Source organism: Dipteris shenzhenensis, chromosome 11, assembly GCF_047967505.1.
Source record: "Dipteris shenzhenensis isolate YYH24624 ecotype China chromosome 11, Dip_SZ_1.0, whole genome shotgun sequence".
In the NCBI taxonomy this organism is placed as follows: domain Eukaryota; kingdom Viridiplantae; phylum Streptophyta; class Polypodiopsida; order Gleicheniales; family Dipteridaceae; genus Dipteris; species Dipteris shenzhenensis.
In genome coordinates this window covers 57,310,877-57,337,873 of record NC_141606.1, presented here as the reverse complement: position 1 = coordinate 57,337,873, position 26,997 = coordinate 57,310,877, and the positions used below count along the sequence as shown (strand labels likewise).

General features: G+C 45.4%; 1 protein-coding gene across 1 annotated transcript in view; it reads left to right on the top strand.

Annotated features, from left to right (window-relative positions):
* The first annotated feature begins 4,464 nt into the window (after positions 1-4,464).
* Positions 4,465-26,997, top strand: part of LOC147897222 (GABA transporter 1-like) — a 102,783-nt gene continuing 80,250 nt past the window's right edge. The window contains exons 1-2 of the mRNA XM_087381773.1: positions 4,465-4,815; positions 4,904-5,134. Of these exons, the coding sequence (XP_087237899.1) occupies positions 4,704-4,815; positions 4,904-5,134 (343 nt within the window). The 5' untranslated portion in view covers positions 4,465-4,703. The remainder of the gene's footprint in view (positions 4,816-4,903; positions 5,135-26,997) is intronic.

Here is a 26,997-nt window from a genome sequence, read left to right as displayed (position 1 = left end):
GCCCTTTCATACTTTGTCCATGAAGTTTCATATCGGATTGCCAACGCAGAGACCATCTCACCCTCTCCTTGATAAAACTGGTCTAACTGCAACATCAAAGCATTTGGCGACTCCACTGCCCCAAATCTTTGCTTCATTGCAGCCACCACTTGGTCCCAGTCCTCCTTGGTAGAGTCCGGCAAGGCCTCATGCCAACTCAAGGCTACACCTTCAAGAAAATCAGGTAAAATCTCTGCCGATCTTTCATGGGCCATCCAAAAAGTCGGCATCCTTGAACAAAATCCTGAAGATAAGACTCCGGGTCTTCCCCTTGGGTCCCTCGAAACACTGGAATCTTCACCATGATGAAACACAAAAAGGAAACACCAAAATCCAAATAATATCCCAAACAAGATCCAAACAAGATCCCCTAAAGCCTTAGTATACCAAGACCAACTTATTATGCATAACCAGTTGTTGAGAACCCTCCACAATGTGATCCTCAACAAAATCTTCAAAAATAAGTGACCAACTAGCACCATGAAAACATTGTGTATAAATGCATTCAAGAATCACCCTTCTCACAATTGGAAGTGCACATGACAACTTCAAGATATTGTACTCTTCATCATTTGTTGGCTCTTTCCTACTGCTTTCGTAGGAAGAGCTGGGTATTCTATGTTGCAGGGTTCCGAGGCTTTTTGTCACCTACAGATATATTGGGATTGTCGTTGTAGTATATGTGTAGCTTAGGACCTCGAGTCGTGTTCCGGTGAGAGACGTAGGCTTAAGTGTGGTAAGTAAACAAAATGCAAGCATGTGTAAAAGGCACGTAAACCATTGTTGTTGGGGTAATGAAGGCTTTCGCCTTCATTGGGGGTTGTAGGGTTTAGGAGGAGTTTAAGGGTTCAGAAGGAGGTTGTAGGGTTTAGAAAGAGTTCAAGGGTTTAGGAGAAGTTCCAGGGTTCAGAAGGAGGTTCCAGGGTTCAGAAAGAGTTCCAGGGTTTAGAAGGAGGTTCCAAGGTTTAGAAGGAGTCCAGGGTTAGAAGGAGGATCCAAGGTTCAGAGTAGAGTACATGGTGGAGAACTCGTCTCCCTCGTAGATCATGGAGTTTAAGGGTTTAGGAAAGCATAGGAGTGGGAGAGGAAGAAGGTGTAAGAGCATGGGTGAAAGAAGAGAGAGGAGGAAGGAGGAGGAGGGAAGAGGAGCAGGGAGGGAGAGGAGAGAGGAGGAGGAGGAGGAGGGAGGAGGAGGAGGAGGAGGGGGAGGAGGAGGGAGGAGGAGAGGGAGAGGGTGGGTTGCAGGGTTGGAGGAGAGGGGAGAAGGGTTGCAAGGTTAGGACATGCTTTTGGACGTGCAGTGCAAGGAAGCATGGACACTTGAGACAAATGCTTGGAATACCAATGTAGACTCAACACAATGCCCCAAGAGTGTGGGCTTCATTCCATTATGGGGTATTTATACAAGTTGGAGAGCTTCTCTCTCTGCATGTAACACAAAGTCGTATCACAAAGTTGCTACACAAAGTTGTAACACAAAGTTGTATCACAAAGTTGTAACACATTCTCTCTCTACATGTAGAAGTTGTAACACAAAGTTGTGTCACAAAGTCGTAACACATTCTCTCTCTTCATGTAGACAAACTTGTAACACAAAGTTGTATCACAAAGTCGTAACACAAAGTTGTGTCTAGAAGTTGTAACACAAAGTTGTAACACAAAGTTGTATCACAAAGTTGTATCACCTTCTCTTTCTTCATAAGTTCATGTTGGCACAGAGTCAACATCATTTGCATAGCAAAAGAAGTTGAAAGCATTGAGAATCACCACTCCACTGTATAGTCAAAAACTACCCAAAGACTCAACTCTTCTTCACACCAAGTTGCTAGTGCATGAAACAATCCCCAATCCATCATTGTGCCTGCTGTCGGCGTTGTCAATTCACCAATAAATTCAAGAGTGTAAACATAAAGGATATGATCATGATGACCATGCAAATAGCTGGAGCATCACCTTCACAATCTTCTAGTTCTCTTAAACGGGCTGCAATCTCTTCTAACGGAGTTCTTTCAGGCATCTTCTTTATCACATCAGAAAACACATGCCTATACTAGGCATAACATGCAATCAAGTATACCCAAGATCATTTAGTAAGATGGGATGAATCCAATACCAAACGTACACGGCGTCTCTACCAAAAGATGTGACATGAAATTGGGGGTAATAAACTTCACGCACCTCTTTACTTCCTACTGCTTTCGAACTAAGTGATAGAGATAGTTATCACTGGGAAAGGGACATTAAAAAGAAGCTTTTATACCAAGAGACCACACCAGTCTTTCCTACCTTAGATGAGAATGAAGATGGTAACATCCCAAGTGATGTTGTACTCAAGCATAGGGAGAAGGAAAGGATCAACGGAGGCCATAATCTCAGCAAGCCGGTCTGCACCGAAGAGAAGAGCGATACGTTGTTGAAAGAAGATCTTGCAGCTCAACATGACATGAACTGATATATATCGAGGAGTTTGAAGGGGCTAATTGGGTCGGATGGGTAGGTTCCGAGGAAACATTGCACCACCTTCATAGACACCTTTACACTTAGCTCAAAACACTCTCCAAACTGTCATAAGACACAGAGACCCATAACTTTCAGCAGAGACATGATATTAAATATTCAAACACATATCTAGATGCGCCTTGAAATGAGCTTCGCTCTGATATAAGTTTCATAAGAAACAGAGAAGCGGTCGGAAAGATATGGCAGTTTACTGGATGGGGGTAAAAACTGTTTGAAAAAGAAACAATCACACACAAAGAGTCATAGATTTTTGGTTTGAAATCTAATACAATAACTGAAGACATAGGATGATGAAGAGAGCTTCGCGTTGATATAAGTTTCGTCCAAATCGGACCACCAAGCAAAAAGTTATGAGCAAAATACTGACAGGCGGTCAAACTGTCATGAAAAACACCTACTCCTACTGGTACCGACTTGGGAGAATACTACCTCCATGCTTAGACTTCATCAACGATCCAAGTCCCATAGAGGTCGTCTAGGAGGGAAGGAAGAGCTCCTTTGTGGCTTGGGAAATAGATAAACCATGTATGCGCAATGAGCGGCCGAATAGACATCACTTTTGAGCACTTTGGAAGAGAAAACAATGGTAAAAGGAAAGAGACACTCAAGAGAGAGAACCTGAATACCAATAGAGTGAGACTCCACTCCAATGCAACTTAAAATACTACAAACACAAGGGAGAAGAAGAGGTTTCATACGTACAAGGGGGAGGGGAAGCTCCAAGACTACCTATAGAGAGAGAATGAACTAGAGAGAGATGGACTCAAGAGTCTACATAAGAGAATATCTACAAGAGGGAGAGAAGGCTCATGGAAAAGGCTTGAGGAGACTAGAGCTACAGCAACATGAGGCCTAATGGTGGAAGAGATGATGAACAAGGGAGAGGAGGGCTCCTTTTATAGAGATTTTGTCACCCTCCTTTACCCATTTACAATTGCTGCCTGTAGATTCCTTTTCCCATCAATCACATAAGCCCGTATGTCACCATCCATGTCCTTTTTGGCTACTCTTTCCATGTGTCCCATCAAAAGATGCTCAAGACTCTTAAAATATTGAGAAAGTCAAGAGTCTCCCCACATGGAGCCCATAAGGACCCTCTCTTTTCCATATGTCCACATCCTCCTTATTCCACATAGGAATTCTAGAAGGATTCCTCTTGACTCCACACTCCTCCACATGCGTTCCACATGCTTGGCATGCGACCTCTCTTATATTATTGGACATTTTTCACCAACAAGCTCCCTATTGAGGTTGTGAGTCCATATTTGTAGCCTTGGCATGAAAGGTATTTTTAGGAAGGCACCTATTTGGAATGAAAAGAAATGCTTCCTTGTTGTTGAGCCACTTATCATTTTTATCTCTATTAGGATCCATATTGAATTTGGGCCTATTAGAAGGAAGCGTTTTCATGAGATAGGAGAGGATTAGGATGATTCGAGTGGAATCTTTGTGTAAGGGCCTATCTTGGGGAGATTATCCCTTTAATTTTGCTAGCGTGGGCACCCAACTTAAGCCACGTTGGCAATTCAATCGAGGAGCGTCATTGCAACTTTTTTTTGAGAGGAGCAAAAAACCGTAGGTTGTAAAACGTGGCATCATGGTTGGGTGGTGGCAAAAAAGAAAGTAGCGTGAGAGGCGCGAGGACGCAGTAACTAACAACATTAACAACATATTATTATGATGACACACATAGGAACATATAATATATATCATCATCCCACAAAGCAGGAGGCAGGGAGAGACAGAGACCGACGTGAAAAGGAAGCGTAACAGCCCCTGGAACAAACGAAATTATTATGGCGGACCTTATGTTAATCAGGGACTCTGAGTCTCTTATTATGTGGAAGCTTTTTAAGAAGGAACCGAACTTTTTCGCAAGGGGGGACGGCGGATGTAGCATGACATGTTACCAAAAAGTTAAGAATAAAGAATGAAGCGCACACGTTGCAGCACTGCTACCACCGCATTGACGGAGCTGCGACTCCTTGTTCGTTCATCATCTTCTTGCAGCAGCTGCTTCTCCGTCTTTCTACAATATATAAATATATCGCTCCCGCTCTATACCTCCTTCCCCACGACCTTTATCTTCAGCTGTCGCAGCATTTCCCAACCGATCATTTCAGTTTTGCTCTGAATCTTCTCAGATGGAGAAAGATTGGACCGCGGACAACCATCCTTCTCTAGACGCCAATGGCCATATGCATTCTCATTCTCACGAGAAACACGCTGGTGCTCTGCTTGTCCTCGAGGCTAAAGGTGACTCCAATTCACACTGTATCATTGAACATCTCCAGCATTTTGCTACCCCGGTGGCGTCACTCACGATCGGTTGCTCTTTTTTCAGGGTCGTGGCTTCATGCAGGATATCACCTGACGGGGGCGACGGCTGGACCTGCGCTTCTAAGCCTGCCCTTCGCATTCACTTTGATCGGATGGGGTCCTGGTATCCTTGGCCTCTTGCTGGGCGCTGGAATTTCTTTCTACTCATATTATGTGCTAATCGCTGTATTAGAACACTTGGAATTCCAGGGCAGAAGATTCATCCGGTTTCGAGACCTTGCTGATTATGTCATGGGTGAGTTTGATGCTCTTTCAAAGTTCACGGACATGACATTCCAGTTGTTCTTTGAAATTGTCAGGCTGCGCGTTTCACGATTGATGCTCTGTAGAAACCTTTGTGCCTGCTTGAAGTCGTGACAGGAGCGCAGGAACCGGAACGTTAGAAATCAGCTTGCTTACATAGGAAGCACCACCTTTGTAGAAGTGCGTCAAGAGCTTGACGAATGTAGACTGTGCCTGCAGGCGTTCAACGCAGTGATTTTCTTTGAAAGTAGATTTACAGTCGCTTTTTCTATCACTTGTGTGACAGAGAATCCGACGACGAAAGTAGATATTAACCAAGCATTATGTAGACTTTTCCCGGGCATAGTTGAAAACGACCATTGGAGTTGAACTTTGGCAGGCAAAGGACGCTTGCATCCTCTAGCCTACGTTATTTTTTGCCCTGCACAGCAAGGCGATGTACGGACGATTATGCCGATGAGCCACTTCCGGGGAGGCCTCTGTTTCATCACTTGGATCCGTTCCAAATTTGAACTCGCTTTCTTCTCATGCTTGGAAGGGAATCTTTTTATGTGTCTTCCAATTCTTCCGTGGAGCGTGGATTTGCCCTTGCTCTAACAAACGGCTTAAGTTTTTGGCGTCCAGTGTCGGAATCATCAAAATCATGCACGCATGTACAGAAACAAGTGTATTTAGCCACTCCGGCCTCTAGTCTGTTACAAAGTTTTAATGGGAATCCGGCTAGTTTCTTCAGCTTTCTTACTTTATTGCTATAGGCTGCCACTAATTAACAATCCGGAATCTGGACGTCTCTCCTTAGTCCTGAGGACAATCGTATCGTGACTCTGAGAATTTGTCTCCAAATAAGGAGAGTAGACTCCAATGGCCGTGCTATGCGAATCCCAAGGGTCTGAAGAAAGTGCTTGGTAAAAAAAGGTCGGATGTCTGCCTTGGAGTAGCAATCCTCCTTTGAAAAAAGGGTCGGATGCCTGCCTTGGAGTAGCACTATGTTGTGTTTTTAGAGGATGAGTTTGGGAATGTTCTTGGATTCATCTAGGTATATCCTCCTTTGAAAAAAGAGCCGGATGTCTGCCTTGGAGTAGCAATCCTTCTTTGAAAAAGGGTGGGATGCCTGCCTTGGAGTAGCACTATGTTATGTTTTTAGAGGATGAGTTTGGGAATGTTCCTGGATTCATCTAGGTATATCCTCCTTTGAAAAAAGAGCCGGATGTCTGCCTTGGAGTAGCAATCCTCCTTTGTTGGCACGTGAAACGCCATATCTTATCACGACTCCTGAGAATCCAGAACTTTTGGATTTAGTTGATGGATTTCCTTTTTTTATCTTCAAGTGGATGAGAGACTAATAAAAGTCAGCTTGCTGTTGCGGTTGTCGATACAGAACAGAATATTGTCGTGACTGACAGAAAAAGCAAAATTGCCAAAGCATTGGCTGTCGAACCTGCAGGTGGGCCAGAAGGTTGAGCTTGGTAGGGTGACCTTGAGCTGGCACCAGGTTTGCCAAAGCAAAAATGGCGGGGCGACAACTTGGCCTTGGTCCTTGGTTGACGAGAAAGTTGGCCACCTGCACACCTTGAAGAATTCTCATAAACACGTTGCCGCCCCTGTTCTCAGCTTACAAATTTCCATATCAACATTGATCCATTAATCTGGATCCCCTTGTATGCCTCTTTCATCAGAACTGAATATTGTCGTGACTGACAGAAAAAGCAAAATTGCCAAAGCATTGGCTGTCGAACCTGCAGGTGGGCCAGAAGGTTGAGCTTGGTAGGGTGACCTTGAGCTGGCACCAGGTTTGCCAAAGCAAAAATGGCGGGGCGACAACTTGGCCTTGGTCCTTGGTTGACGAGAAAGTTGGCCACCTGCACACCTTGAAGAATTCTCATAAACACGTTGCCGCCCCTGTTCTCAGCTTACAAATTTCCATATCAACATTGATCCATTAATCTGGATCCCCTTGTATGCCTCTTTCATCACACTACTAAATTCTCTGAGTGTGCTGCTGAAATTAAACTGACTTGAGGTTGTCCTAACAAACTATCTGCAACAATGTTATCCCTGCCTGGAGCATGCTGTCTGATATTTAAGGCTTTGAAAAAATATGCCCATTTTATATGCTTTTTTCCTCGATCAATGTTTGATGAAAGAAATAAAGTAGAAATTCAATCCTAAGAAAATACTTTCATATCCTCAAGGCATGAATCACTACAAGCAACTCTTTCTCATATGCATCAATGTTGAGTTCAGTTCCTTTCAATCTATGGCTTTCGTAAGCCTATTGCACAACCATCTTGTTATAAGTTTATATGAATGCAAGCAGCATTCGCATCTGCTTATACCACAAAAGGCTTTTGGAGGTCAGGCATGTGAAAATTATGCGCTTGTTTCTCAAATTGTGTAGAGGAGATGCTGTATGAGCAACACGATGTATGAACCTCTTGCGATAAGAGCATAGACCGAAAAATGATTTAGCTTTCAATTCTGGCCATTGCAATGCAAGCAGCATTGGCATTTGCTTATATCACAAAAGGATTTTGGAGGTTAGGCATGTGAAATCCATCCTTTCTCTCTCAAATCATGCAGAGGAGATGCTGTTAGAAAATACCCAACAGAGGGTACACGCAGCGGAAGACTTATAGTAATGCCCAGGAGCTCACACAGTGTGCGGTGTGGGTGTGGAATCACAGACTTCTTTACTTATGTGCATACAATAGGTGTGCAGACTCATCAATAGACAATGAACCAACCAGATAGAGAAACCACCAAAATATATATTTCCGTCCACAACTATGGACACAATACAAAAGAGACAGATCCAGAGTCCCACCAATGGTGTGGTCCTCTGATCTTACCACGAGGTACTTCTCCTATCTGCTGGCTATCTCTAGACTCAAGCCCGCGTGCTCCACCTCGAGCGTAAGTAGACTTTCCGTCTAGATCCCTTCCACCTTGCTGTCTTTGCACCAGCCTAGGTGGGCAGCACTCTGAGCTAGGTCTGCAGCTCTACAGCTCTCTTGTCACCTTCTAGAGAGAGGCCCACAGGTGCCTGTTCTGCTGCTCCTTCTGCTCCCTGAACTGCTGCTGCAAGTGATATAGTGATCTCAGCACCTTGCTGCCCTTGATGACAGCCAAGGTCCCAGCCCTTTCCTGGCTAAGTCTGCAGCCCTTCAAGCACCTCTCTATCCTCCTGAATGTAGGTCCAGAGGGTGGCTGCCTGCTGCTCCTTTCTGCCCTGGATCTGCTGGAAGCTGGATGTGAAATGAGGCCTGAGGCCTCTCTTTTTATAGGCCCCCCAAGGGGGCTGGAAAAAAACCGACCAGCCTGGTACAGACTGGCCGACCAGTCTGTGGCTGGTCCAGCCCTAAAAGGGCACACTTCCCAGGGCTTTCTGGCCCAAACTTCCAGGGTCTTTTGGCCCTCCATTCAAGGTAGGTATCCAGCCTATAAAAGGCCTGCCTCCTGCCCACTGACAGCCACTTTTCCTTCTGCACATGCTGCCATAACTGCGCCTCTGCCAGGCCCTCTCCCAGTTCCGTGCAGAGCCGTACGCTGCTGATGTTATCGCGCCCTGCCAGGTCAGATCTAGGGCTTGCTGTCCCCGCCTTCTGCTCCTTCCACAGGTTCCGTCCTTTGCAGCCTTCTTCTCTTGTGAGGTGCTGCCCATGTGGCAGCCCCCTCTCTCTTTCTTCTCTGGGCATCTTCTGCCCTAGGTCTCCCTCCCCCACGCACTCCTCATTTGGGGGCTTACAGATGGGGAGGTGACCTTTCCAACAGATGCTGTAGGGCAAAAGGATATATGAATCTCTTGTAATGAGTGCATAGACCAAAAAATGATTTAGTTCAATGACTAACTTCAAGTCTGCCATTTTAGCTTGTAGAGATCCATTGTAACTTCTCTTTCCTTAGAAATATGACCTAACCACGTAACAGTGCGCCCACCCTCCTTTGTTTTTGATGCATGTGGCCACCATGCTACGCTATCCATCTGCATGTACACTTTCTTTGGGTGGTTTTTGACTTGGCTCCCTTTCCAAGGTCACAAGGCTCAAACAACCATCCCTACGTCTTCTTTTGTCCACGCATGAATCCTTGGCCATGACCTTCTCTTCTCCTTTAATGCAAAATCTTCCCGTTAATGTGAAAATCATGTTGCATTATGGGGTCTATATTAAAGAGATTTATAATTGTCATTTTGGTTGGGTAAAAAGATAGATTAACACCACCAATCCAATGTTGATACCTTCATCCTCACAACCATGGTAGCCATCATCCTGCTCTCAACTATGCAATAAGCATAGATGATGATAAGCCCAGGCATGGCAAAAGGCTTTTAATTGCTTAAATGAATGCAACACAAGGTCATCCGTCCAAACTTGGTCATGTTTGTTAGCATCTTGAAAGCATGTAGCCACATGGGAGTAGCAACACAATACAAGTTGATATGGTTTGATGGAAATACAATGTAGCAGACTCTCCAATGTGTCAAATATGATGCACATGCACAAGCCCACATGCGTCCAGTGAATCGATCTATTCTTTAGGCAAGCATTTACATGATATGCCGCTTAAATTCACATGCCCTTTACATGGCAACGCGCGGGTTTAATGCTGGATCAATCAAAAACATGGTCCTCCTTTGGTTCTATAAACACTTGTTTGCTGCCCGGAATAATAAAATCTAGTTGATAGAGAAATATTGGTTTTCCCACATGAATTGCTTTTCTTTAATGCAAACAAAAGCATGGCTTTCTTTAACCAAAACAAACACAATCCTCTGATGCTCACAATGGGTCTTATTGAAAATGATGATGCTATTAAATAAAGTTTCCATAAGCAAACATGTGTGTGCTTGTGAAAGTGTGTTTGTATAAGGTGATACGTGATGTATGAGTGGTTGGTGTGATTAATTTGGTGGAAGTTGGTTGCCACCTAGGTTGATTGAGAGAATCAAGGGGATTATGGAGAAACTTCAAGATTTAAGATGTGAGTTCATATGTGATGTTATATGATTGTATCTTCGGCCTACTAAAGGCATCTTCCACTTTGAATAAACTAGCTCTGCCTCTTGTTGACATCTTTCATATCAGCCTTGTTGTACTTCAAGCCTCCTCAGTAGTGTATTTTCAAAAAGTGCTATCAAAGCTGTTTCCATTTCAAATTGCAGATCTCTAGCTTCCAATGTGCCTAGACGAAGTGAAGCTGAAGCTCCCCGTCGTCTCCCCTAGCTCCTCCAGGTCCTAGCCCTTAGCCCCTTGATCCTTCCTAGCCCCTTGTTGAGAGATATGGTGCCATGTGCACATAATTAGAGGCAAAGGTATAAGCTAAGGTATGGTGTTGTGTGAATTAAAGAAGCCACCCAGGAATGTGGACTACATAAGAAGATGATGTGGAGCAAGAGCTACCATTAGGGGAGATGTGGATCAGAGGATAACACATGGGTTGACTATTTTAAAGGCTCTCTCTATATAAGAAGCCCTAGTTGGAACCGTACGCGTACGGTTGACTGTATTGTACGGAATACGATTCCATACGGTTGACCGTACCGTATGGAATACCATTCCATACGCTTTTTTTTGGGGGGCAAAAAAATCGATTAGGAGGCTTTGACGCCGTCCGTACAGGTATTCGTCTGCATTTCGAGGCTGCAGGCACATTTCTCCAAGCTCCACCTAGCCATCCGTACGCATTTCCGTACAGCCAGCCGTGCACATTTCCATACAGCCAGGCAGCAGGCTAGCCAGCCGTACAGCTAGTCTGCCAGCCGTACCAAGTTCCTGCCGTACAGCCAGCCCTCCAAGTGCCAACTGTTGATGCAGCTAAAGCCTAACGAGTCTACCTTGAGCTATGTGGCCTTCAATAAGTGGAGAGTCGAGATTCTCTCGTTACCTCAGCCTTCAAGATTCGAATGAAGGAGGACCGAGGTCACTCTCTCTTATCTCTCCCATGTCCTCTGTTGAATCTTGGGTCTTGAAGTTTCTTCTCATTCTGAAATTCAGATTCTCATCTCTCTCTCTCTCTCTCTCTCTCGCTGGCGGATGGGAAGAAAGAAAGGAGAAGAATGGGAATTTGTTGAGACACTGAAGCCTTTGGGAAAGGGGCAGTTCACTTGTAGATGCAAGTACTGCCCTCACAAATGGGATGGAGGAGCTACCCGCATAAGAGCACACTTTCTTGGGCTGACAGGCCTTGGGGTTGACCCTCGCACCTCCCCCCTTGAAAATGTGAAAGACACTTGCAGAAGGCTGCAAATAAATTTGTAGAAGAGCTTGATGCAGATGTGGCTGATTTGGGAGATGCCTGGGAGAGTGGTGCTGCAAGTGCAAGTGCATTTGCACATGAACCAAAATAGAAGAAACAAAAGGTGTTAAAGGGAGCGTTGGCTAAGGCATGGTAGTCCCAGGCACGGAAGGATGTCTACAGTGCTCTTCGGTGCTTTTTCTTCGCAAAGGACATTTCTCATTGGAAAGTGAGGAGTCCATATATTTTGGAAATGGTCCATGCAATTGGCCAAGTTGGGCCTAGCTTTAAGCCTCCATCTTATAAAGCCTTGTGCACATCGGAGCTAAAAAATGAGGTGGTATGCATAGATCAAGAGTTGCTGCAGTTTCGAGAGAAATGGAAAAAGTATGATGAAAGGGAAAAATTTGCCAAAGACTTTCTGGGTTGAAGCATGTAACACGGCAGTTTACATTCTGAATCGTAGCTACACGAAGGCTGTGAACGGGATGACTCCATTGCAGGTCTTTTATGGTAAGAAACCTTCAGCTGCACATTTCAGAGTTTTTGGATGTGACTGTTTTGTGCATGTCCCTGATGCTAACAGGATCAAATGGGAACCGAAGAGCCGGAAGTGTATTTTCTTGGGCTACAGTGAAGAGGCGAAGGGTTATCGTCTCTATAATTTTGTTACCAAGAAGGTAATAGTAAGTCGCGATGTGGTCTTCTCAGAACAGCCGCATCAATTGGAGGAGGATGCTTCCTTCCCAGACAACCAGGATCAGGATATCCAACCAGTACAACCACCAACAGCAGATCGAACTCTCTCAACGGTGCTTGGGAGGATTCAAGATAAAGAAGAGGAAGAAGAGCTTGCAGAACCACAATGGCAATGGTCATTCTTGAAGTGGGTAAAGCAGCTTTTGGACGGTAGAGAACCTCCAACCATTGAGGAGGAACCATCCGAATACCGTCGGTCCAAGAGATTAGAGGAGCAAAGAAGGGCGCATGAACACTTGGTCAACTACGCTTTGATGACAGAGGTGATCCGTGCTGGAGAACCCAAGTGTCTTGAAGAGGCACAAGGTGATGATAGGTGGATGGAGGCTATGCAGTCGGAGTATGGCTCCATAATGAAGAATAACACTTGGGACCTTGTGGATCGACCACCAAAACGTAAGGTAATCGGCACCAAGTAGGTGTACAAGACCAAGTACAAGTCCGACGGCACGTTGGATAAGTACAAGACTCGGCTCGTGGCAAAAGGATTCGCACAGGTACATGGTTTTGATTATCATGATACTTTTGCTCCCACAGCTCGACTAATCACAATTCGTAGTGTTTTGGCTTTAGCAGCCCAGGGAAGTTGGTTCGTGTTTCAGATGGATGTAAAATTCGCCTTTCTGAATGGAGATCTCAAGGAGAAGGTATACGTGGAACAACCACCAGGTTTCGTGATCCCCGGTTCAGAAGGTAAAGTCTGTAAACTGAAGAAGGCACTTTACGGGCTGAAACAGGTTCCAAGAGCGTGGTACCAGCGGGTTGATGCCTACTTTCTGCAAAACAGGTTCAGGAGCCCATCTGATGCAAATTTGTATATCTTTAGAGAAGGAGGCAGGTGTATGATCGTGGTTCTTTATGTGGACGACCTTGTCATAACAGGGAACCATGAAGAGAAGATCTTGCAGTCAAAGCATTTGCTAGGAAGAGAGTTTGAAATGACAGATCTCGGACTGATGCATTTCTGTTTGGGGATTGAAGTTTGGCAAGAGTCAAAATAGATCTTCATCTCATAGCTGAAGTATGCTGGAGAGATACTGAAGGCATTTGGCATGGTTGAGTGCAAGACAGTTGGCACCCCTATGGAGGTTGACGTGAAGCTCTCAAATGAGGATTCATCACCACTGGTAGACGAAGCGAAGTACAGAAGGCTTGTGGACAGTTTGATTTACTTATGCAACACGTGGTCGGACTTCAGTTTTGTGACTGATGTACTAAGCAGGTTTTTCAATAAGCCTCGGGAGAACCATTGAAGGGCAGGGATGCGGGTGTTGAAATACATTAAAGACACACTTCATTATGGCATCACCTATACCAAGGGCAACATCTTGATCGGATTCTGTGACTCGGATTGGGCAGGAGACATGGACAGTAGGAGATCAGTGACATGTTACTGTTTCTCACTTGGATTTGGAGCTGTGTCATGGGTCAGCAAGAAGCAACCTACAGTTGCTTTTTCTTCTACCGAGGCTGAGTACAAATCAGCATGTTTTGCTTCTTGTGAGGCAGTGTGGTTAAGGAGGATTTTAGGGGACATGGGTGCAGTGCAAAACAAGCCTACGCAGTTATCATGTGACAATCAGAGTTGCATGGCAATTGCAAAGAACCCCGTGTTCCACGCTCGCACAAAACACATTGAGATTCAATATCACTTTGTACGCGAGCTCATCATGGATGGAGAGGTCGACTTGGTGTACTGTTTGACTACAGAGAATGCTGCGGACATTTTCACGAAGGCTCTTGGAAGAGACTTGCTGGAGAGGCATCTTCATCGACTTGGCATTGGGCCGAAAAAGAAAGTTCAGTTGTAGGTGGACATCGAGGGGGGTGTTAGATATCAATGCTCCACTCTCGTGTAACTACGCGAAAATCAGCTAACTCTACTTGTAAGCCCCCCAGGTTATTCGGTAGGTCCTGGTTTGGACACCAGATGGGAGCCATGTGTGGCTTGATGGCTGGACGGCTTCAGATAGAGTTGGCACATTGCCAACTAGGCCACATGCAAGTGCGGGAGGGCATCTTATGAATGACCCCACTGAGGGTAGACGGAGCATTTCTCTCAGTTCACTCTCGGGTTGCGGGGCCCGTTTGGAGCCCCAGATGATCCCGCTCTGGGCCGAACGGGTTAGTTGCTCTATTTTGCGCCACGGTTCTATCGTGTGGTCGGTGGCCTATTTCGGGACCGATCCCCAGTCGGCCGTTTTAGGCGGACTGGGTCGGTCACCCAATTGGGTGGTCTAATCGACCACGACTGGTGGCTATATAAGAGCAAGCCCGTGAAGCCCATTATCATCACTGGCTACAGCACGATTTAGAAGCTTCTCACACAGGAGCGCACGGTTGGGAGGCAGCGCCATCTATTGTATCAGTGTTACATTAATCAAATTTTTGATTCTCCATACTATCTGCTTTTCTCTCTTGCATACGAGATCGTGTTATCTGTTGAGCACAGACGTATTATTTTCTTACACCTTTGTTTGATTGATAGGGAAGGGGTTACCATGGGACTTGTATATGAGCTCACTGATGATCGAATGGTGGAGAAGATACATACTATAGATGGCATAGACTCCTCCAAGTTGGTTGATGTCAGAGCCTTGTGTGTTAATAGGTGGGATATGATGCACTCTCCTTGACATGCAACAGCTTTTGTTCTCCATCCTGTTTGGAGAGAGAATAATCCAAATGATGATAAGGAGGTGCATGATGGGTGGATGGATGTCATTGAGCAGTACACGAAGTATGATGTTGAGAGGCAGGGCATCTTATTTGATGAGTTTGACGTTTACAAGTCCATGTCAGGCACATTTGCTCGGGCAATTGCGAAGGATGATAAGTGGTGGGAGACATTTGGGGCTCAAACTCCAAATTTGCAGCAGTTGGCTATTCGAGTGCTCTTGCAGGGGGCATGTGCTTCTCCTTGTGAGAGGAACTGGAGCACGTTCTCTCTTATACATACCAAAAGAAGGAATAGGCTGTTTCCAAAGAATACATAACAATTAGTATACATCCATACTCATTTGCGACTGATCTCCAAAATCAAGGAAAGGGGATTTGAGAAGATAGAAGTGACCTTGGAAATGATCAACAAGGAGAAGGATGATGAGAGGCTGCTTGCTTTGCAAGAGACTACAGAGGGAGAAGAGATTCCAGCCGGACCAGCCCCTCTTGTTACACGAAAAATGAATGTTGCTGCAGCTTAAAGCAGCTTCAGTATTTTGGAGTCCCATGGCGAGGCATATGAGATTGACAGTGATGAGGATGGCACTGATGCTGATGATGATGAGGATGAGCCATAGGATGAGGATGCGCCTTGAGGCTTGAGCCTCAGCAGTTGTGATGCATTTCAGTTTTGTTTCGTGGCTGTGGCAGCCTGCAGGCTGGCAGCCTTTTCAGTTTGCTATATGATGTTTTCCAGCTTGCCTTTGATTCATGACTTCAAAACCGATAAAAGTTTGAAGTTGAAAGTTTTGTAGGTCTCTCTCAAGTAAATGTGTACAATGTATATTTTCCTAGTTTTTTTGGGGTAAAATTAGGGTCACGTGGTCACGTATGATTTAGTCCCAGGGCCGGAACCATACTGCAATCATACTTTCGTACCCTTATGACGTATGCTTATGGTAACGAATGGAAAAAAGTATGTAAGAATCCTCTCTTATATTGTTGTTACATACATTTGGAATAGATTGAGTGTTGCCTAGTCTCTCTCATGGCGTTTCTTATTTGCTTTGATTCTCCTATCATCTTGCACTTCATGTATGTAGATTAGGCTAGGCACGATCCACACTTTAACATTGTATTAGAGCATAGCTTGAGCTAAGCCTAGATTAGTTTTAGGTTGTTGAGATTCCTTTGTGAGCATTCTTCGTGAGAGATTCGTGAGAGTTTGTTTACCATTTCTACTAGTGAAAGTCTTTTGTGAGAAAGAAACCCTTCCACCTTGAGAGATAGAGACTATCCTATTTAGATAATTTAGTTGTACTATTTAGATAATTTAGTGTTGCCTACCCTATGTCTCTCTCATGGCGTTTCTTATGTGCTTTGATCCTCCTTGATTATCTTGCTCTTCATGTATGTAGATTAGGCTAGGCACGATCCGCACGTTAATATTGTATCAGAGTATAGCTTGAGCTAAGCCTAGATTAGTTTTAGGTTGTTGAGATTCCTTTGTGATCATTCTTCATGAGAGATTCGTGAGAGTTTGTTCACCATTTTTGCTAGTTCAAGAAAGACTGAGAAAACCTTCCACCTTGAGAGGTAGAGACGATCTTATTTAGATAATTTAGTTGTACTATGAAAGAAGCCCTATGCCTTGAGAGAGAATTCTCGGAATATCTATCCTAGCTCAACCCTTAGCAAGCGAGGCACACCAAAGGCTAGACGAATGCAAGCAAACAACGACCAAGGGAAGCCTAACAAAGAGCGGCAGTACCTACCAAAGAGCAATCTACGCAAGCTAGCCACTCTATAACGCACAACGAAAAGATAGCGAGCCATTCCACATGCAAGCAAGCGGCTTACAGCATGTCTACACAAAGCAGCTAGCAATCGACAAAAGGCAAACAAAGCGAACTAGGGCAGCTTGAACGACAACAAAAGCTTGAGCAAAGCAACGATCGGCCAAGAGCTCAGCCATGCCGCGGCAAGCAAAGAGCCTTAGCCAGCTGCGACCACAAGCAACAACCTCAGCGTAGAAGCAGCTACACAAGACAAAGAGCAACAAGCAGCTACACAAGACAAAGAGCAACAAGCAATACAACAAAGCCAACGATGCTAGCTATGCATCAAGCTACAATAAATGTGCAAGTGAATGCCTTAACACGGAGTTATTGATAGACCTCGCTAAAGCGCCTTCTACGACTAGCATCATGCTCAATAAGTAGCAACTGCTGCAGACCGCAATAATCATGACACGGGATGTGAATAGAACATCGGTGACTACCTTAAAAGCACGACACGTAAGTGAAGCCCTACCACGGACTGTACCAGCATTGATAGCAATACAACTGAGATGACCTCAACAAGTGACAACCAAAGCCAGACCGCTCACAGCAACGACTACTACAGCCTACAGACTCGACCATATTTTTTTCCATACGTTATCATAAGCATACGTCATACGGGTACGGAAGTATGATTGGAGTATGGTTCAACCTCTGGGGACGTGACCCTAATTTTACAAAAAAAAAAACTAGGAAAATATACATTGTACACATTTACTTGAGAGAGAACTACAAAACTTTCAACTTCAAACTTCAAACTTCAAACTTCAAACTTTTACATTGTACACATTTACATGATTCATGGAATAGTCCAGGGACTGGATTCTGTCATCTGATACATAGTGATAGACACCAAAACATCATGATCAATCATCAAAGGTAGTAGGTAGTAGATACTAGAACAGTGAAAGAAGCCTGTAGGCTGCAGATACTACATCAAAGGCAAGTTGGAAAACATCATGTAACAAACTGAAAAGGCTGCTAGCCTACAAGCTGCCACAGCCAGGAAACAAAACTAAAATGCATCACAACTGATGAGGCTCAAGCCTCAAGATGCATCCGCATCCTCATCATCATCAGCATCAGTGCCATCCTCCTCCTCCTTCTCCTCGTCCTCCTCCTCACACTATCAATCTCATCTGCCTTGCCATGGGACTCCAAAATACTGGAGCTGCTTGAAGCTGCAGCAGTATTCATCCTTCCTGTAACAAGAGGGTCTGGTCCGGCTGGAATCTCCTCTTCTCCCTCTGTAGTCTCTTGCAAAGCAAGCAGCCTCTTATCATCCTTCTCCTTGTTGATTATTTCCAAGGTCACTTCTATCTTCTCAAATCCCCTTTCCTTGATTTTGGAGATCAGTCGCAAATTAGTATGGATGTATACTAATTATTATGTATTCTTTGGAAGTAGCCTATTCCTTCTTTTGGTATGTATAAGAGAGAACGTGCTCCAGTTCCTCTCACAATGAGAAGCACATGTCCGCTGCGAGAGCACTTGAATAGCCAACTGCTGCTGCAAATTTGGAGTGTGAGCCCCAAATGTCTCCCACCACTTAACCCCTTGGTGCATCCTCTTATCATCTTTCGCAATTGCTCGAGCAAATGTGCCTGACATGGACTTGTAAACATCAAACTCATCAAATAAGATACCTTGCCTCTCAATATCATACTTCGTGTACTTGTCAATGACATCCATCCACCCATCATGCACCTCCTTATCACCATTTGGATTTTCTCTCTCCAAATAGGATGGAGAACAAAAGATGCAACATGTAAAGGAGAGTGCATCATATCCCACCTATTAACACACAAGGCTCTGACATCAGCCAACTTGGAGTCGTCTATGCCATCTATAGTATGTATCTTCTCCACCATCCGATCAGTGAGCTCATATACAAGTCCCATGGTAACCCCTTTCCTATCAGCCAAACGAAGGATCTTTAGAATAGATGCACATATCTTCACTATGACTCTTGCTTCTTGCCACCCAATACAATGGAAGACACCTGTTGTGCTTTCACAGTGCATGATACTTTCTTCCTACAGTACTCATCACTCACAACCATACGACGCAATCCATTGTAGAATCTGTCATCCAACAAGTTTGCTAACATGATTCACATGTAAGCAAACCGAGTCTATGCAGGTTTTACTAATTCCTTCTTGCTGAAAGCTCTATATAATGCTAACACAGTGTGCTTCCGAGTAATTAATGTGACAATCATGTTGGCATGTGTTAACACTGCGCGCTGCCCAATGTCCTCAAACAAGAGGTCAAGGCAATGACATGTGCATCTAGTATAGAAAATATGAGGCCACTCTACCAATTCTCCTGCTTGCACGTAGTTAGATGCATTGTCCATGCACACCTGCACCATATTATCTGGCCCAACATCAACAGTGGCATCTTTTAATATCCCAAAAATGTATTCCTTTGCTTAATACTGCCCACTAGTATCCAGAGACTTCAAGAAGACTGATCCAAAAATGCATGAGACCATGATATTAATGATAGGCCTACGCCGAGTGTCAGACCAGCCATCACACAATATGCTGCATCCATTCTTTTTCCATTTCTCTCGAAAATGCAGCAACTCTTGATCTATGCATACCACCTCATTTTTCAGCTCCTAAGTGCGCAAGGCTTAAAGCTAGGCGCAACTTCCAAAAAATGGAGGCTTAAAGCTAGGCGCAACTTCCAAAAAATATGGACTCCTCACTTTCCAATGAGGAATGTCCTCTGCAAAGAAAAAGCACCGAAGAGCAGTGTAGGCATCCTTCTGTGCCTAAGACTCCCATGCCTTGGCCAAGTTATGCCCAACAACTTCTCTTAGCCAACGCTTCATCGCCATTTTCAAGTCGCCATTGGCATTGGCCCCTCACATGCTCTTCATCTTCTTGACTTTTGACAGATGGGGTTTAGGCTTAGTTTAATCCTTGGTCTGAAATTAGCCATGTGTCAAACTTAGCCACACATCAACATGACAGAGATAAAGCAAAGAACCAAGAAATTTATAAAAAGATTGAATTCTATGGTTTGCACATGAATTATAATAAATCTATGGCACAATTTGTGAACAAGATCAAAAGTATCATAACCCAATTGGATGGTATAGACGCAAAGGTAGGAGAAAAGGATGTACGTGCTATCCTCCTCAAAAGCATGCCTAAAGAATATAATGCATTGACAACAACCTTAAAGAATCTTTCAGATCCAAAGTTTGAGGAATGCGTGTCATCTCTTCGTGAGAAAGAAAGAGAGTTAAAGGCATGTACATCGAGATCTACATCAACACGCAATAACAACAATGAAGAACAAGCATCGTTCAACAAAGCAACAAAGAAGTGTTACCATTGCGGAAGAATAGGTCACTATCAAAGTGATTGCAGATTGAAAAACAAGCCAAAGTATAATCATTGTATGACGCTGGGACACAAAGAAGAAGAATGCAGAGTGAAGCATTAGCAAGTTAACTATGTGGAGTCATCATGAAGCAATGAGCAGAACAACGACAACGACATAATTTATAAATAAGCAAACCTTGCGATATTTAGTCTGTATTTTGTCAAGGTCATCAAATGAGTATACCTTAGTTTCCAGGTATCAAATTCGAGCACCTGCGAGTAGCTATGTAAGCTCCCAGAGGAGGTATTGATCATGTTGTGATACTAAACTTGAGAATCTTAAGTAGGAAGCATACACTAAGGGGAAGTAATGGGCTTTTGTAAACTCACATCTGATCACCTTGTAGTAACTAATGCATCATGCCACTAAGGGAGGTGCTGAGAGATATGGTGCCATGTGCACATAATTAGAGACAAAGGTATGAGCTAAGGTATGGTGTTCTGTGAATTAAAGTAGCGACCCAAGAATGTGGACTACATGCGAAGATGATGTGGAGCAAGCGCTACCACTAGGAGAGTTGTGGATCAGAGGATACCACATGGGTTGACTATTCTAAAGGCTCTCTCTATAAGAAGCTTCTCTTGTATTATTGATAAGTACATTTGCAACAGGTTGAATGTTGCCTATCCTATGTCTCTCTCATGGTGTTTCTTATGTGCTTTGATCCTCCTTGATCATCTTGCTCTTCATGTATGTAGACTAGGCTAGGCAAGATCCCCACTTTAACACCCCTCATCTCCTTGCCTTCATTCCTCCCTCAGCGCTCGCTTCAACAAGTAGCCTAGAAAAATATAGCCATTTCTACTATTGAAATCGTTGCCGTTTCTGCTACTAATGTTCGAGGCTATTTCAGCCTAGTTTGTGGTCTACTTTCAAGGCCAGGGAAGGCCCCAACCACTGTTGCTGCGAGAACGATTATTTTTTAAAGATGATCTTTAGCAGTTTCAAACAAATGTCGAGTCCAACTATACTATTCGCATGTATTTGTGAGTCCTGCACTTTCAGATTACATGCTAGGAACTAGATACTGGTGGCCTTACCTTCAAATCTCACTTGACATCTCGTTGATATTTCTCTTTTGGGACGAGGTTTCTTTCAGGTGGCTTTTGGTCCTCCCAAAGTTGTGAGCACAGTGCTCAAAGCCAATCCTTTAGTGCTCGGCTCCAGGAACAATTTCCTCAACCCTTCTCACTTTTAAAATAAAAGGTGATATATTCCATTCAAAACGAATCATACAACAGGTGGGAGAGAAAGTACTCTATCCCTAGCCTCAACAATGTGGCAAAAAAGCCATGGTGGTGGTCTAAAATGCCACGACATCCCAAAAGGGGTCAAATGAAAAAATAATGAGCAGTCCCATGTCCTCATGAAGGATAAAAGTCTCCCACGAGCTGCCAAAGAGGTGCCTGTACACCGCTCCCACTGACTCCTGAGAGTGAAGATAATCTCCGCCCAAATGGAAGCAAGAGTTTCAGCCTCCGTGCATAAATGGCCCCCAAGGACAAAAGAACATCGCGAACACCATATCCGCCAAAGGGTAATACTAGAAATCACCTCCCAGGCTGACCTTGCAGGTGAAGTAGGCTTGGAATCCTGAGCTGGTATTGGTACCAAAAGTAAGTCCTGCGGCTCCATGATGCTAACATCTGTGGGACCCCGTCTCTGGCGACACTGCATGAAGAAACCGTGGTCTCCTGGCTCTGACTCATAGAGGGCAAAGGCTCCAAATCCTCTCCCCCAAAGGGCAGCGCCCCATGTCATCAGAAAGGACTCGGATGTAACATATGAGAACATCCTGAAGATACTTGTCCAAACCACTCTAGAGCTGGGGCAGCTCCATAAACAATGCTTACTAGATTCCTCTGCACAACACATATACAAGGAGGGTCTACCCATTTGTTGAAGCCAAGTACCCACAGGTATACCCCTATGAATAGTGAGCCAAAGAAAGTAGGAGACTTTCCTGGCTCTACTGATGCCCCAAAAGTGAGTCGAGTAGCTCAGCAAGAGCTCTGCAATAAGTCCCTGTGCGTGCCAATGCTGTGAGGCAGATGGTAGGTGATGAGAGTCTCTCTGCTGAAGCCTGTAACTTGCCCTCGTCGAGTACTGGAAAAAATAAAGAGGACGAGCGCCTGCCACCGGAGCAAGCCACGCCCACTCACCTGGGTCCCAGTCGAGCTCCGCAAGAGGTCGACCCTGAAAGATCCAAAGTCTCCATCTAGGATCCTCTGCAATGGTCAACCTGGAAGGATTTGTGGCCCATTCCTTACCAAGGCAACCAATGACCCTGACTCTCTACCAAAGGAGCTCCTGTCGATCCAGGGGCTGAGTGGGATACAATCTGTGAGAGGAGTCTGTCTCAAAATAAGTAAACGGTGCCGGTCCTAAACGAACTCCAATGCATAGCCCAGCCTCACTAAAACAACCTGACCAAGTAGAGATGGGATGAACATAGGCTGGATCTGTAAGCATATCCCTCCACCCGTGAGGAATAGCTCTCATGATCAGTAATCTGGTGGCAGCAATCTGTCCAAGTGGCCTGTGTCTATCTCTGATCTCCTCCTCTGACATCTCCACACCTCCCCTGAACCAATCTCCGACTGTCACAACCCCCTGAGCATGCCATCTGGCCAAGGGAGTCCTAAGTTCTGTACCAGGGAAAGATCCCTGATACAGAACCAGGGGGTTATGATATAGTGGCTGTCGGGCAATTTCCTCTCTGGAGGAGGGAACTGCTCTGATGAGGTGTTGTCGAAAAAGATCCCATATCTGAATAAGCCTTTTCACAAGTGGTGAGAAAGGCTGAGAATGCTGGTCCGTCAAGAAGATCCAACTGACTCTACCTGCCCACTGGCCTGCTGCTCTGGTGGTGCACTGGTGAATCCCATGCAGTAGGAACTGCTTCCACGGTTGATCTCCTGGAGTCAAACCTCTATCAAGAAGTTTGACTAAAAGGGCTCTGCTCTGCATCTCAGGATCAAGAACTCCAAGTCCTCCCTGCGACGGGTAAAGTGATAGTATCCCATGAAACCCTGGCCCTAGTGTCCTCAGAACCATCACCACCACTCCACAGGAAGTTCCGGAGCAATCTCCTCACCTGACGGATCGAGTCAGCATGAAAGCACCAACATGACGCAACGTACCACATAGTCGCTAGTAGAACCTGGTTGAGTACCAATGCTCTTCCGGCCAAAGAAAGTCTAGCCATGCTCCAGTAGGCTAGCTTTCTCCGGATGCTCTCAAGAACTGGGGCAAAGTGTTGCATCGGGGACATCTCAATGCCAACCTGAAAGCCTAGATATCTCGTGGAGGTGCCTCTGGGAATCCATACAAAGCCTCTGTCTCCTCCCCATGCTGGGGTATCCTGCTGAGCTCCTGTCCAGATGCCTTTTGATTTGTTCCAATTGACAAGTCCTCCTGAGGCTAGGCAGAACTTGTCAATTGAATCCGCAGCAGTAGCAAGACTATATGCATCTCCTCTGACTGTCAGTGTCGTGTCGTCAGCAAACTCAGTGTCCAGAAGCTCCTGCTTTTGCCGGATAGGCAGATGGAGGCCCAAAGTGCCATGACTGGTAGCCTGCATAAAGTATCCCATAGCCTCCGCTACGAAAAGGAAAAGGTAAGGTGCAAGCGGGCATCCCTGTCGTACCGATCTGGATAGCTGAAAAGCCGGTCCTCTGCCTCCACAGACCACCCCCCTGCTAGAAGAGTGGGAGTAAAGTGAGGAGACCCAAGAAATCCATCTATCACTGAAGCCTAGCCTCCTCATAGTGCCCTCCAAGAAACCCCAGTCCACCCTATCATAAGCCTTCTAAAAATCGAGGAGAAGAACTGCAATCTCTTGCTGACTCTCCTTCGCCCAGTGACTGGCCTCCCAAAAAGTGAAGATGTTATCCAAGATACCCCGATCTTGGACAAATCCTGTCTGAGTAGCTCTGATGATATGTGGCAGCATAGGCTTTAGGCGAAGAGCCAAGGTCTTCGCTAGGATCTTGTAGGCTGTCCCTAGAAGTGTAATGGGTCTCCAATTACGTAGGACTGTCTTGTCTCCCCCTTTCGGGATGAGACAAATCATACCTGTGCATAATGTCTCGCCCAAAGATCCTGTATCAAGAGCCTCTGAAAAGGCAGAGAGTAGATGAGGCCCAATCGTATCCCAAAGAGCTCTAAAAAGAAGTGGCGACAAACCGTCCTCCGAGACCATCAGGGGGACATGGCTCCAAATCTCCTCTCTGGCTCTGATCATCTCCTTGGTGACTGGATCGCCGGTGTAAAGAGTGGAATAGAAATCAGAAGTGATCTCAACAAGACGGTGAGGGTCCGTCTAAAGAGACCCGGCCTCATCCACAAGTCTACGAAGACTGTCCGAAGAGTATCTCAAGGATGTGGTAAGTTGCACTACACTGGTAAGTCCGATTTTTACATGCCCTATGCCCTTATATTCACTTCTAAAGTATTGTATACTTAGTAATATTTTGATATGCACTCCTCTCTCTCTCTCTCTCTCTCCAACCATTAGATGGGTAGAATTGGTACCACTTGCTAGTCTTGCATGTTATGAATTTGGTTTCTAGGTACCCAAATGGTGGAAATTTCCAAATAGGCAAAAGGGCATGCTAGCTGGTTTGATGGTGGTCTCCATTTAAAATATACATAAGCCTTATTTCAAGAAAGTGCATGGAAAAAGAAACAATGATATAAATAAGTTAGGCATTATTATGATAACATAGCACATGTGTGAACTTTCTTTATATGTACTGTTTGCTCAATTAGGTGAGAATGTGAACTAAACTGACCCACTGCCCTGAAGAATTCTTTAGAGCATCTATCCCCCTTCTGAATCCAGAAAGTCTGCTGAGAGTAAAACTTGAACTGGGCCCTCCTGCCCTGAATCTCCTCTAGTCTCTCCTGAGCCTCCGAAAGCTGCCCTTTGATGAAAAGAGAATGAGGAAAACTCTGAATCAATCTCTAAAGTCTGGATACCTCCGCTCTTGCATTCCGATCTCTGATTCTGAGCTTTTCCTTCTCCTCTTTTGCCCTCAACTGGCAGGCCATGCTGACTCTAGCCAAAGCCCCCTCTATCCACAACAACCAGCCCTGATCCACAGGAGTGTCCACTGACAACCAAGTCTCTCTCAACCGTTCCACGAACTCTGTATCCTGAAAAACAAAGTCCGGAACTCTGACAGAGCCTGTGCTCTCCAATCGAGAGGTAGGAAGAATCTGTAATAGGACTGGAGCATGGTCAGATAAAACATAACCCGGGTGGATCCCAATCTGTCCTCCTCTGGCCTTACCCCAATGGCCAATATAAAACCTGTCAAGTCTGACCAAAGAAAGAGAGCCATGGAAACCCCGGACCAAGAGAACCGAAGACTGTCTGCCAATTGACGAAAGTCGTCCAATCGAGCAGCATCATGAAGTCCAGCAAGCAAAACAAAACTATCCCACTCCACTCTCTCCCTATCGGAAAGGCCACCCTCTGTCTGACCCGACTTATCTTTAGTGAATTCAACCATGTTGAAATCACCTCCAACAATCCAGGTGTCTGCCTGAGGAAGGGACTCTCTAAGCTGTCTCCAAAAAGCACGTCTGTGAGCTGGATCCGTGGGAGCATACACATTGAGAACACCAACTACTGTGTTCTCAATATGAAGAATAACATAGCATGCTCTGCTCTCCACTAGTGTACCCTCTTGGGTGATCTCTGAGGCCCACCTAGCTGAAACTGAAATGCAAACTCCTCCCCTCGTGCCATCCACTGGGCTCCAATAAGTCCGGCTCTGTCCTCTGAGTAAGGATCTGCATTTGTCAATCCTGTCCTAGGAGAGCTTATGCTCCTGGATAAGCACAATGTCTGGAGGGGACCTTGAGGAAATAAACCGAAGGGAGTCCCTAAGCAACTGCAATCTAGGAACTCCCAATCTACGACCATCTGCATCTGAGGTAAATCTGCGGCCGTTCAGTCCTCTCACATTCTAAGAAATGATGGACAACCTAGACATCAGATGGAAGTGAGGGTGTGCCAGTGGCAACGGCACAAAACTCTCTCTCTGACGGGTCAATCCAAAGTCGGTCTGTGATCAAACTCCAAATCTGCCCCAACTCGTGTAAAATAGCTCCATCCAAGGGAATAGTACTCTGGCGCGAACCAAGGAGCTGAAAGTCAAACCAACCAGCACTCCTGGGCAAATCAAAGTCTCCCTGAATCTCAAAGAACAGAAACAGAAAGGCCTTGCCACCGAAGCTAGGTCGAAGAGTCCTAGGGCAAGAATGAATCTGCGAACCGACAAAACGGTGAACCGATGAAAACTGAGTCATGCTCATAAGCTGTCTAGCAATCTCGTAACTCAGCTGACCAGCTTTCGCTCCCCCGAGATCGAAAGCTATCTGCGGAGAAACGAAGAACATGCCCCTCTCTGGAGAGGGTAGCTGATCCCAAGTACTCCTCTACCTCCTCTGACTGTCGGCAAAACACCGGTAGAAGTTCCAATCGAGTGAGGGAGTCTGTGATAACCCCTCGAGCCAAAAAGGGCCAAAACTCAACGGGCAGATCTCTGTCAACCATCCTGGGGTCAGGTCTAGGAGTCAGAAGAGCTGAAAAGGGCTGAGCCGTCCTGACTCTGCTCCTGGAATAGGTGAGAGGGAGAGGAAGAATCTGCGACGAGGTGTCTGTCCGCATGGGTGACTAAAACTCTCTCTCGATCTCATCTGCTAGGATCTCCCAATCCTCACGCCTGTCTGGGTACTGAGCAAAATCGGTGACCGCACTCGCAAAAGATCTGGATACACCAGGAGTGAAAAGCTGCGAGGACGAGGTTGTGCTGGGAGGGGTGTCCAAAAGGACGGTCCGCATAGCAACAAAAGAAGGTACTGTGCGACGGGGCTGTGAAAGGGGTCTCGAGGGAACCTCGTACAGGGGCATGAGATCCTGGGACGGGCTCTGACTCTGACCTGT